Source organism: Asparagus officinalis, chromosome 6 (genome assembly GCF_001876935.1).
Source record: "Asparagus officinalis chromosome 6, Aspof.V1, whole genome shotgun sequence".
NCBI classification, from domain to species: domain Eukaryota; kingdom Viridiplantae; phylum Streptophyta; class Magnoliopsida; order Asparagales; family Asparagaceae; genus Asparagus; species Asparagus officinalis.
Genome location: NC_033799.1, coordinates 54922914 through 54936995, shown reverse-complemented (window position 1 = coordinate 54936995; position 14082 = coordinate 54922914). Strand labels below are relative to the sequence as shown.

At 37.6% G+C, this 14082-nt stretch overlaps 1 protein-coding gene across 1 annotated transcript in view; it reads left to right on the top strand.

Moving 5' to 3' along the window:
* The window catches only part of LOC109844216 (ultraviolet-B receptor UVR8-like), a 30139-nt gene that overhangs the window by 373 nt on the left and 15684 nt on the right, over positions 1-14082 (top strand). The window contains 6 exon segments of the mRNA XM_020413183.1: positions 1-160; positions 8982-9008; positions 9010-9052; positions 9140-9258; positions 12652-12737; positions 12821-13022. The exon segment at positions 1-160 is cut by the window's left edge and continues 117 nt beyond it. Of these exon segments, the coding sequence (XP_020268772.1) occupies positions 1-160; positions 8982-9008; positions 9010-9052; positions 9140-9258; positions 12652-12737; positions 12821-13022 (637 nt within the window).

Below are 14082 nucleotides of genomic sequence, written 5' to 3'. Positions count from 1 at the left end.
CAGCCGCAACTCCCTCGCAATCTGCGAAGATGGCCGGCTTTTCACGTGGGGATGGAATCAGAGAGGTACTCTTGGTCACCCGCCCGAAACCAAGACGGAAACCAAGGCGGAAAGCATTCCTGGGCTTGTCAAGGCCCTCTCCAATGTGAAGATAGTGCAGGTATTTACTAGTAACTGTTTTTATAGCATTGAGTATAGCAGGACATTTCTTTTCTTTTTTTAGCATAAATTTTAACAAACCATTAGGTCAACTATTAGGTCTCAATCCTTCGTTTATCGCTTTGATGGCTTTATAAATGATTTTATGTGCGGTAAGCGGCAGTCTTGGAGGTAAGGTGGGCCTGAAATAGTTCTGCTTGGGAAGCTAGTCGACTTTAGATCCCAAATAAAAACTTTTAACTTTTAGGTTTTCATGGAAAACTTTAATTTTATAGAGAAATAATCAAGAACAAACAACAGTCAATGCAAACAAGAAGATTTTACATGGTTCAGCAATGCCTACTTCCACGTGAGAAGACGAGATTTCTTTGTTACTTGAAGAAGAAAAATACAACATCACTTTCATCTCGGTTGCCACCTCACAAGATTTATCCCTTCGGTTTCTTATAAATCCTCACAACAAGAATAATAACCTTTCTCTTGTAACTCCTTACAAGAGTAATCTCCTTATTTTTTTCTACTTCTTTTTCCTCATCTTCTTGACTGCTTTCTTCTCATATTACAATGAACATCTCAAGGCGTATTTATAGATTTCTTTCCTTCTATTTTGAGTTCATGTAGGATTCTCTTCTTTGACCAGTTTATAATTCCTATAAGACTCCATTCTCATGATACTTTCTAAAATTATTCAAATCCTAGTTGTCTTCTAATTGGAATTTAACTACAATTGTAATTTTTTTTGGTCAAAGTCAAACTTCTAATACTAATCAAATTAGGATTTGGTTTGAAATTTTTAATGCAAGCCATATTTAACCATCTTCACCTTGGCTTGTATTGAAAAATCTTGTCACCTTGCTCCACCTTCATGGCCTCCACCTTATGCCATGCGCCATCCTCAAAACCATGAGTGTCTGAACACGTTCACGTCTCCACCTTATGTCGCGTACTTTCATCAAAATCATAAATACCGAACATCCGTCACGCCCTGCACCTGAAGCCGAGTGCCTTTCTCAAATCCATGAGTGCTTTTCAACCTCCTCCCGAAGCTGCTTACTGTTGTGATGTCCATCTGATGCCCGTGCCTTTCTCAATTGAATGAGATCTTGAATGCCTTTGACGACTTTTGTCTGATGTCGTGTACTAACGACGGTTCATAAGTGAATATTTGAATGATCACTTCACGACCTCTGCATGGCTATATACCTACCTCAATCATGAGTATCTGCTCTTGTAATGATTGGACACTGCTTATCTGCCATTAGATTAATCATCGCCTTCTAAGCATATTGTAGGCGTCAAAAATTGCCTAATAGGTCCCTGAATACAGCTCGAGACGGAGAGAAGACGATAAATGTCATTATCCGAGTTAAGGGAGATTATCCGATGCCGATAAACGCATAAAGCGAATCGTTAAAGCGTATAAGTCAGCGAAGCGACGAAACGCACGTAAAAGCAAAACAAGAGTAAAATGAGCGAACTGAAGGGGCTGCAAATAGCCAAAAATATCAATAAGACGAACGAAACAGGCCAGAAGGCTCGCATGAATGCGAGCCACCAAATGGTGGCTCGCATAGCTCTGAGCCACCGAAACAGGCCAGAAGGCTCGCATGAATGCGAGCCACCAAATGGTGGCTCGCATAGCTCTGAGCCACCATGAGTGTTTTGACCTCCCAAAACTCCCCAAAACTCCCCAAAACGCGGATTTCGATGTTTTGTTAGAATTCTTTCTTCCCAGAATCTCTCCAGCTATTCTGAAGCTATCCTTGAGTACGCTTGGACAGTTATCAACCGCAAATGACGCTAAAATACTTGACCTTATCAGATAACACGACGACAAAAGCCTATAAATAGAGGCCCATGGTCTTCATTAGGGAAGAGCTAAAATCAGAGGGCGAGGTGCTGTCGAATTGAGGAGTGAACCACGAATTTCAGAGGAGAATTAGCGATTCTTGGCGAACTTTTTCATAAAGAAAAAAACCTTCGAACGATTTAAGATTCTCTCCCCATCTTTCCTCCGGATTAAACTTGGTTTTAATCTCGAGAAGAGCCACAATCTCGCTTGGTCGTGATTGTCGCTTCATCGATTACTTCCTTTATGAAGTAAGAGCTTTAATCAATCCTCTGTCAACCGGATCTGATCTGCGATGGTCTACGGACTAATGCGTTTCCGGTACAGGTAAAGATCCCACACAAAGCAACATGAGATAAACTACTATTGTGTTTTGTTGGATAAAGTTATATTTTAACTTTTTTATTGTAAGATCTTATAAAAAGATCAATTTTTCTTTCAGTTTGAACTTATAATCGATAAACGATGTAACAGATTTAACAGCAATGAAAATAATAACTTTTGACGAAAATAAACTGGCGACTACAGTGGGAGTCGACGGCTTTTCTGCGAAGGTTGTAGTGTCGCAACCAAGGATCCTCATCCCGATTGAAGAAGAGGTCGAATATGAGTTCGACCAACAAAAGTTCGATGAGTACTTGTCCTGCTCCTCTAGATCCGCCTCTCCTTACAAATCTAGGAAGGTCCGCTGGTCTTCTGATTTGAAGACCCAAGAAGATGACCTCCGCGCTACCACTGCTACAGTTGCACATCGTAACGCTTCTTCGGCTTCCAACGAGACTGGATTTGCAGATCTAGATCCCTCCTCGATCAAGGAGTTTACTGCTGAAGACGCGTTAACTCTATCTAAGAGAGCACGTCAAAGGTAACGCCAGCGCCTCGCACGCCAACTCGCTAAGGTTTTGAAGCCGGTTGACGGGATCCGTTATGAGACGGCCCTGAGGTTTAGGAAGCGCCAGACACCACAACATCGAATGGTCACCTTCTCCTCCAAACTAGCGATGGATGAGTGGGTCTGCGTCAAAAGGACCCGTTCGACCCTTGAGGAGCGCATTTAGAAACGCCGCGCATTGCTTGCGCATGCAAAAATCTTTATGCAGGAAGCCAAGAAACTACAGAAGGAAGAGGTGGCCCAAGAACCACCAAAACTATGTAAAGTATAGAGGAAAGAGGCTAAAACAACGTCTGAAATCGTCGAAAAACCAAAACTGCTACTTAGTGGCTCAGCCAAGGCCGAGCCACCACTTACTGCCACAGTCATTTTCGAGTCTCCGACGGCTCCTTTTCTTGTCCCGACAAATCCCACACCTCCATGGAGCTCCACGACAGCGTGGACTTATCCTGATTCAAATTGAAGATTACAGATCGTCTCGGTCATTTGCACGAAGGTCGAGGCAAAACTCCGATTAAAGAGCGCTTGGGTTCGACGAATGAACCCCAAGCAACTCATCAGACTTGGGGTCGTGCACGTCCTTCTGACAAGTCAAGGGTCTCTCATGTTGAGAAAGTACCTGTAACCGCTCGTCTCGGATTGCGAGTTGAAATCCAAGAGCCCGTTGGGGCCTCGCGCTCACGAAAGCGTGGTTCCTAACGAGTGACTCTTGAGAACGCTAATGAGATGTTATATCCCCAAAGAGAAGCGTGTTCGTCAGAAGACGATGACGTAAGACTTGAAAAATCATGCCAACACACGATAGGTTACTCCGGTAATCATGCCGATGAGTTGTACTATCGGATTGGGGGTACGAACAAATCTTAAAAGAGAAGTACCCGAAAAACGGATTCTCACTGTCCGTGTAACAAGCTTATCAGGACAGTATTATTAGAGTGCAGCTGCCCCAAGATCGCTCCACAGAGGGTCTCTGTATTTGAAAGGATTTTTATCGAAACGTCAAAACCTACGCCGAGATGTTTTTGTTAAAGTAAGCTGACCATTCAAGGTAATGAATTATCGGAAGTTACCATCAACGTGGCTGGCAAGGGAAAGTCCACGCGACTCGGCTACGAACAGAGGCTATCAGGCCTAAGGATTATAAGAGAATTCAGAGAGGGCATTCTTCAGATGATGAAGCATAAGATACAAACTTTGTAATCGCTTCTGATAATACGCTATCCAGTGCGGGACAGATTCGAGAAACATTCATGATCACTACTGAGCAGATGACTCAGCTCCTTCAAGAAACCTGGGCTAAGCAGAAGAAGGATTTTAAAATTGAGATGGAGATGGCTGTACAACGGGTCAAAGATTTACATGCCCAGCTGCTCCAAGAGTTGTCGAATCAGCACGATGAATCTAGTCGTCGCCACACTACTAGTCAGGTAGATAGCGACTCAGAAGTAGAGGAGAATACCAATGCCGATACTCCACCTGATGATAAAAATACTAAGGATGTCCTCAACGCCGGGGGTGGTCCCACCAACAATACCAACACTGGGGGTGGCCCCACCATTCCTTTTTAAAATTGCCTGAAGAAAGATGTAGGCGAAGATCTTAAGATGAAAGACCTCGAAAGCAAGATCAATGCTTTGATGTCTGCTCAAGAGGTAAAGAAGACCGACATTCCGTGTTCTTATCCGAGGGAGTGAGAATCAATTCTGTACCCAGCGAACTTCAACCTGATTAATTTCACATCGTTTGACGGAAGGAGTTCGCTCACTCAACACTTGATTTACTTCTAAGTCTCACCTAGGGATCATTTTTGGCAATGAGCCTTGATGATACGATCGTTCGTGGGAACCCTTCATGTAACTGTCTTTGACTGGTATCGTCGTCTCAAGCCGAGGAGTATCAATAGCTGGGATGACGTGGAGAGCACGTTTCTTGTCAATTTCTTCGACGATGATACTGAAGTGTCAATCAGAACACTCTTTGAGGAGAAACAGAAAGACGGAGAACTGGTTGAGAACTTTGTCAAGCGTTTTCGGAATAAGGCAATGAACTGTCGAGATCCGATCACGGAGGAATTCATTCTACAAACATGCCATAACAACCTTTCCTTAGACGTGTTAGAAGCTATGGGCACGACACCATCCAAAATATGAAAAGAGTTGAAAGTACGAGGGGAGCAGGCTAAACGCTTCCTCAAAAGGAAGAAAGTTGAAAGGGGTCAGCCAGCAAATAACGTCCCAAAACAGAACTTCACTTCCCGTGGTAAAGGAAAGACGCATGCAAATGCGATAGATGCAAATCAGACATTCCAATTGTAACCTCAACAGCAGCCGCAACAAACGTCAAATTAAACTTGGTTTTAATCTCAAAAAGAACCACAATCTCGCTTGGTTGTGATTGTCACTTCAGCGATTACTTTCTTTGTGAAGTAAGAGCTTTAATCAATTCTTTGTCAACTGCGTCTGATCTGCGGTGGTTCACGGACTAACGTGTCCCCGGCATAGGCAAAGATCTCACATAAAACAACAAGAGATAAACTACTGTTGCGTTTTGTTGGATAAAATTATAATTTTTACTTTTTCATTGTAAGAAGATCTTATAAAAAGATTAACTTTTCTTTCAGTTTAAACTTGTAATCGATAAACGGTGTAACAGATTTAACAGCAATGGAAACAACAACTTTTGACGAAAACACATATGAATGAATCTAAACATCAACTCCTCGATCAAAAGTGCTCCACTTTCGATTCCCTGATTTTTTCGACAATTCTTAAACTATCTGATCTATTTAAGAGACTTTCACAAGAGTCGAGAGCTATAAAAAACTCATGTGTCCCATGTGAACTCCTCACGTCAACGTCTTCAGCACTTCACCATACGGCTTGTTGCCAGTTCGGTAGCTTAAGTTCGGTAGCTTAATCGCGCCGCTGTCCTTTTTGACTTGGGGCCGCCAGATTGCCTGATTTTTGGCTTCTCTCATGCCTACACATGTTCTAGTCATCGCTGATTGTGACCAGCTAAACGCTGTCTCTTTTGTCTTTGGCTAAGCTTCTTCGTCGTCGAATATATCTTGCACGCCTCCCATGTGCTATTGAACCTTTGCCTGCAACCTCCGTCAACGATCAACCCATTGTATTCTTGTACGGGAACAAATCCATCACTATTGGCCGCCTATACAGACCGTGTGCATCTCTGCCTTTACTTGCCAACCGGTCCTTTGCCTGATTTACTATCGTTCAGTGTTTCCTCACACGCTTCGACACTTTTTCTTGTGCACCCCTTCTGCAGATCTCCTCTACACCATTCACCTTATATGTCGCTGGCACTGTTCGTTGTTTTAGCCGGATCTTCCGCATGATCACCTCTGCAATATCGTGAGTCTGACGAACCCTAAACGTTGTTGTCGTTGTCTCCTCACCATTGCTTGAAACTCTAATTTTTTCTTGAACAAATTTGGCCATGATTTGTCTAAGAGGATCCCGGATCTAAATAATCATCAGCTCTGATACCATTTGTTAGGAATCTAGTTGCTTTTTTTAGATACCAAATAAAGACTTTAACTTTTAGGGTTGCGCGGAAAACCTTAACTTTATGGAAAAATAATCAAGAACAACCAACAATCATTGCCAACATGAAGATTTTATGTAGTTCAGCAATTTGCCTACGTCCACGGTAGAAGGAAGAGATTTCTTTAATACTTGAAGAAGAAGAATATAATCACTTTTCTCTCGTTGTCACCTCACAAGAGTAATCCCTCTGATTTCTTCTAAATCCTCGCAAGAATAATAATCTTCCTCTTGTAAATCCTTACAAGAGTAATCTCCTTTTCTTTTTCTTCTTATTTTTTCCCCTCATCTTCTTGACCATTTTCTTCTTATATTGCAATGAACCTTTCAAGGGGTATTTATAGATTTCTTTCCTACAATTTTGAGTTCATGTAGGATTTCTTCCTTTGATAAGTTATAATTCCTACAGGATTCCTTTCTCATGATACTTTCTATAATTATTCAAGTCCTAGTCGTCTTCTAATTGGAATTTAATTCCAATATTTTCCTTCTAGTCAAAGTCAAACTTTTAATCCTAATCAAATTAGGATTTGACTTGAAGTTTTCAATGCAAGCCATATTCAACAGTTCAGGTGGGTAAGGAAAGACGAATTTAATAGTTTAGGGGGCAAGACAAAACCAAACTTAATTTAGGGTAAGCAGGGAGCTAAGTCAATAGTTTAGGAGGCATGTAGAGTCTACAACTAGTTCAGGAGACAAGAAGGCAAAATACTAATAATTTAGGAGGCAAGTAAGGTCTGAAGCCAAGCCATTATCATGAACTTTTATAGGGGTTTTGCACAAAACTATGATAAAAGCAAGGTTGTTGATAGCGGATCGCGTCGCGTCGCGGCGAGGTACCGCTTAGGCTATTGCGGGCTATTGCGGCAAAATAGCGGCAAATAGCGCACAGTCAAATAGCGGTCAAATATTAATATATTTAAATATTCTAAATAATAAGAAAAATCATATAAAAATCTAAAAATCCTATAAATGCATACATGATGCCTATACATGAAATAGATGTGCGATAATTACATAATATTAACAACATACTATAATTATAAGGATTAAAGAATGAAAAAACGTACCTGTTTATCCAAAAGACTGTTAGTTGTCTTTCTTCAACTTTCAAGTCTCTAATATAAAAATGCTCAACAATAAAAAAAATCATTGATTAGTATCATCATCATATTAACTACTAGAAAGTTGACCTAAAAAATAAAATATTCAAGTATAGAAAAATCAGACAGAACAAGTTTATCGTCAACTTATTTAAAAATTATAACACACTTTGTCAGTGACATCCGAGCAAATTCAGAAGAGAAAAATCAGAAAATGAAACCTCTTCTTTCTAGAAAGTCTGAAAGTGTCTCATATAGCAACAATTAAAATGAAAGTGAAGACAGGAAAACTAGAAGTGAGAACATTGAGAAGGTTTAAAATGAAAGAGAAGAATGGGAAGCTATTTTACCTTTACCTCTGTTGCAGATCTAGCCAACAGAGATGAGATGACGCTGGGAGCTTGAGCTGTTGGAGACTTGAGGGAAGCTTGTTGGAGACTCGGAGTTCGGAAGTCGTCTCGTCGCTGGGAGCGGAAGTCGTTGGAAACGCTGGCTGGACTCGGAGAGCGGAAGTCGCTGGAACGCTGGAAAGGAAAAAAGGGGTTCGGGAGTGGCTGGAACGGAGCTCTGAGGAATTAGGGTTGCGTTGTTGTGGAGCTCTGAGGAAGACAATCGTCGTGGGAGAAAATCGTCGTGGCTGGAACGGAGAAGATCCGCTTTCGGCTAGGGTTCGGGAGTGGGAGAGAAAAAATCATCTTTTATCTGGTTTTAACAAGTTGGGTTTGGGTTCGGGTCGGGTTCAGCGCGAAAACAATCGAATATGGGTTTAGCGGGTTTAGCGGATTTTCCCGCTTTTGCCCGCTTTTTCCCGCTTTTGAGCGCTTTTACGCGCTTTTCGAATGCAAAGCGGTTTTCCCCGCTAACCCGACCGCGACACCCCTCCGCGTAGCGCTGAGGGGCCGCGACCGCGAAAGGCGCCGCTATAGCCCCGCTATCGGCCGCTTTTTACAACACTGGATAAAAGTAATATATGGTTTATGATATCTGCCAAGAGCTCGTTATCTGATGAGTGATGATAGCATAAGTTCATGGTAGTTTAGTAACTTTATCTCAGAATTCATGCATTTGTAAAATGTAAATAAAAGTATATATGTTAATACAGTAGAGAGTATCTGAAAAGCTATCTGTAGTTTATAATAATAGCTGAAAGCTTGTGTGGTAATCTGATTATAACTACATGAGCTTTATGTAGGTTTGAGTGACTTTATCTGAAATTCATTGAAGTCTTGTATATATAAGTAAAAGTTCATGAACATCAAATTCATAGATAGTTTTTTTCTGAAACTTTGTGCTATTTTTCTACTGATAAGAATTTTCATGATATTTTTCTACTACTAAAAATAGCTTATGTATTTTTTAGTTCATGGTATTTTTGTTAAATTAACTTTGTTTACTCTTTTATGTGGTATTTCCAGGCAGCTATTGGCGGGTGGCATTGTCTTGCATTGTCTTGCAGTAGATGATCAGGGAAGAGCATATGCCTGGGGTAGGCAGTGATGCCCTCCCTCATCTTTAACTGTGATTTTCTCCCTTTTATGTTGAGATTTGTTTGCAATTTTTGGATTTATTACAGGTGGGAATGAGTATGGGCAGTGTGGAGAGGAGCCAGAGAGGAAAGAAGATGGGACAAAGGCTTTGAGAAGGGATATTGCGATTCCCCAGCGGTGTGCCTCTAAGCTTTCTGTTCGTCAGGTAATTGGAATCTGAAAATAAATTCCTGCTTCAATGAATACTCTAAAGTTTGTGAGTGATTTTTTCTTCTTGCAGAATAACGATGCTAAATCTTTATTCTGCAAGTGGTCTTAGCTGTATTGGTTCTTTCTTTGTGGGCCTGTTCCATTTCTCTTTTGTTTAAGAGCATTAGAAAAGGACTGAGATGAAAATGTAAAAATATGAAAGGTGAAGTAAAGAAACAAACGATCAAGCTTTGTCACTCAATGGAGAGTAGCAAATATACTTCATCTAAACAAGAATGATTAGGCTGTATCCCATTAGTTATGTCTTTACACGGTTGAGCTTGAATGCAAGGTCTAAAGGGAAGCATAAACTAGTACAGAAGTTAAAAATAGCAAGGAGAAAAATTCATTCCTCTAAAATCTCTTAGACAATGTGCGTATTCTGTTCTCATGAAAAAGATAGTTTGTTATTAATTATTTTCGCATATGTGGCCAAAATTGATTTAGCTCATAGACTCTATGTTTGGCTACCTACTTATTTTTTGAATACTTATAAGTTACTTGTTACTTATTCTCAAAACTCCTTATAAGTATGTAAGAAAATAAGGAAGTTGTTTGGTAAACTCCTTAACTTAAAAGGATATATAAGTAGTTATGTATTTCATAAATCAATAACTTATAAGGTTGTGTTAAATGTTAAATCACCAAAAAGGATATATTGTTGTAACTCCATATCTTGACTAATTAATTTATTTTATATCAACTAGATAATTAATAATATAAATTTATTAATTATTTAAAAAAGTAATTTATTTGAAATTAATTATTTCAAATTAATTATCATTATCAATTAATAATATTGAGATTAATTTGTTAATTTCATTGTAATGAAATATTATTATTAATAAAATCAATCAATTAATTAAAATTTAGTTATCTCATAATAAGAAATATATTTTATTAAAATATTTTTATATATTACATTATTTGTGATTATTAATTACTAATTTTGAGATTAATTAATTAAGTTCATATTAGTAAATAGTATTGTTAATAAATAAATAAATAAATTAATTAAAATTAGTTATCTCATAATAGGAAATATACTTGATTAAAATATTTTTATATATTGCATTATTTTGATTATTAATTGCTAATATTGTCATTAGTTAATTTCATATTAATAAAAAAATATTATTAATAAAATAATTAATTAATATATACAAATTAGTTAGCTCATAGTAAGAAATAAACTTTATTAAAATATTTTTATATATTACCTTATTTGTGATTATTAATTAGTAATATTGAGATTAATTAATTTCGTATTAATAAAATAATAATTAATAATAAACTAATTAACTAATTAATTAATAATATTAATCACTTTATAATAAGAAAATATTTAACTAAGTAAAGGGAATAGGAGGGTATTTTTCTCTTTTGGCCAGAATAAGGAAAGTTCCTTTAAATGGAGAAAAAATAAGTTGGGAAACCCTAAACTTATTTTTTTCCTACTTATAAATAACAAATAAGTCAAATAAGTAACCCTTATTAAACACAACATTGGCACCTTCGAAGTAAAAAGTTACTACCTTATAAGTAAAAAATTACTAATAAGGAGAAATAAGTAAGTTGTCGAACATGCTCTAAGAACATATCTTTTCATCTGAATGGTATTACCAAAAACCTGTGTTTTACTGTTTTAGTTGTACCAATCCAACAAGCTACCTTAATTGGATTGGGACATAAGTATTTGAAATCCATTTATCATATCCACAGGTGTCTAATTCTTAACATGTCCTCATTTTCTATATTCAACATCTTATCTCCTTGTTTATGATAAGAATATCATACCAATCTGTGCATTCAGTAATCATAACACAAACATTTATCACTTGTTCTAGTTGTCTGTATAAATCTTTATTTGAAAATCAATTCCATAATGTCTTATATGTGATCTTAGGGCAGCAAATTAGCTATGATTCTTATGTTATAATTGAATCTAGCAATTTCCCTTTTCGGTATGGATCACCTGGTTCTTCATATATTTAAGAAGGGACCTGTGATATTGCCGTGTAGTCAAATTCTAAGTTCTCCTAGACTTATTGGTTTTTTGAACTTTGGTTGGTAGTACCTACTTAAAATTTAATGGACTGACTAATTGAACATTCAAATTCGCGTATTGACTAGACTACTGTTTACAATGTTCATTTGTTAAAATAGGTTTAAAGCTATGCTTGAGGTCCATCGAGGCGAAGGAGAGGAGAAAAAGGAAGAAAGTTTACTTCAATTGTCTGGTTGTTGAGGATACATTTCTTTGTTTATTTATTCTTTTGCGTTCCCGTTCTTATTCCCTTGCTCTCCTCTGACCCGGTGAGAGTCTCTTATGAACTTGAGGCTCTCTTGATGCATTTCACGGTCCACGATTTTTTTTCTTGTGGCTTGGAAAATCATGCTTAATCCTCCATATAATACGTTTAGCTTGATATTAGTTTTATTTCTAGATTTGATATAGGACATCCAGAAGATTAGATTAGTTAGCATTTTCAGGATATGATTTTTAGATATTTGGATTGGATTGGATTTGGTTAGATTTATTATTTTGTCATTTTATTGGATTTGATTAAATTTATTAGTTAGAATTAGGATTTATTTTATTGCTATAAAAGGATTGTAATGCTTCATTTCAGAGATGGGTAATTAGATATGATAAAAGTTATGAGTTTGAGAGATGTTTTGGAGTGATTTCATAGATATGAAGCCATGTTTGTTGATTAGGCTTCCGTGTGTGAAACCAGCCTTTTCTATTGTTTTTAGAGGTTAGATGCGGTGAGTGAATCCGGTATATCCTAATTTATCTTTTTTTATTATCCTACTTTCAAAAAAAAAAGTAGTTGTTCACGGGTAGTGTTCACCTGAGCACTATTCATTATCACCCCTGTTCCGCATCAGGATTTTTCTTACATATTGAAAAATAAAAACAATATTATATTTTATTATGTAGTTTCCTTCCTATTTCTTTTCTTATCACTTCCTTTTTCTTCAATCCTTAATATTTTTAACCTAATAGGCTATGGGTTTTTTTAGGAACTGTTCATCTCCAATCTCAACATCTACAGTGTCTTCTCTCTTCTTCTTGGGCTTATCTACCATAAACTTATAGACAATTCTTCACTAATGTATTTCTGTTGGTAACTACCATCAACCCACTAAATACCAGTGCAAACTTGTTGAAGTTCCTTTCTGTTGGTAATTAACATCAACCTGTTTTTACAATAATCAGATGTTTCAAATATTTCTTACCAATAGTTGTGTTTATAATATATTTTCTGAGCATAGACTGTCATAGTGGCACTTTTGCAGGTTCAGTAGGCAGCCTTCACTGTATTTGTTTCTTATGTTTCAGGTAGCCGCTGGAGGCACACACTCAGTGGTGCTAACACAAGATGGTCATGTTTGGACTTGGGGCCAACCATGGCCTCCGGGAGATATGTATTGATCTTCACTTATTTTACCTTATTTTTGTCAACCATCTTCTGCTCTCCTAGAACTTATATTGGTAACATTATTCTCAGTAAGCAGATCTCTACTCCTGTACGAGTCCAAGGTCTTGAGCAAATAAAGTTAATAGCTGTTGGTGCTTTTCATAATTTAGCACTTTCGGAGGATGGTGTGCTATGGGCATGGGGAAATAATGAATATGGCCAGCTTGGGACAGGGGACACTCAACCCAGATCTCAACCGATTCCCGTTAAAGGGTTATCTGGTCTTACATTGGTGTGTAGTCCATACTGAATATGCTGCTTATGTTCCTTATTTTTATACAATATCACTTCAACAAGTGAAAATGGACAAACAAATATTATCAACTAAATTATTTCCTTCTGCTTGACAATATGCTCTAGTTCATTATTTAATTTGACGAAGTTTCATGCGTACTCTTATTAGTTTCCTGGCAAGTTGATTCTTTGGGAAAGAAATGTAAGTTCCTTTTGGCTGCCTTGGTATTTGAACCTTTTAGGAAAAGAGGGAATCATATATACTTTTGACAGTGCCATGTCTTGTTGGTAGCTTTTTTCACTCGATTGTGATCTAGTCTATCTCGTGTTAGATTCACTATATTGTGTGGTTTGATCCTTATGCATTCTCATGTTCATATCTGAATATTTGAGAATCTTGATTAGATATTTAATGCCATGAGTAGCTTTTTATCAAGGATTATTGCTCGGGGTATATTGTCTAAGCTTGTGCATCAAGCCATTCTAAGTGGGAAAAAGATGCTTTTACACTGAATAAAATGATACATAAAACCTAGGAATCCACATAAGTTAGTTTCTTTTTGGGTAATACCTTAATTCTTAGTTTCTTAGTCCTCTTTACATAATTTGCTTGTTGTTTTCTATAAAGATGTAATATCTCGACTCTTTGGCAACTCTAGTCTAGTCATTTAATCATCTTAGAAATACAAGAACAGGTCATGTAAAATGATTCCATGAGAACCGTCTAAATATTGCAGAAGATCCCTGCTTTTACTGAAAAGTACCTTGGGGATGATAGATACGCCTTCTAAAAAAAAGGAAAAAAAAAAAAAAGGAGGAAGCTTCTAAATATTGCAGAAGATCCCTGCTTTTACTGAAAAGTACCTTGGGGATGATAGATACGCCTTCTAAACTAACAAAGTTCTAAAATATTGAAATAGACAGAGAGAATATTAGCCTACTCAGTTCCTGCCTCAGTTATTCTCCACTGCAGTGCGTGGCGCATCCAATTACATTTGAGGAGGGAGGCAGAGATGGAAATTTATGTGTCAGTGACAATATCAGCTAAGGCCACGGCT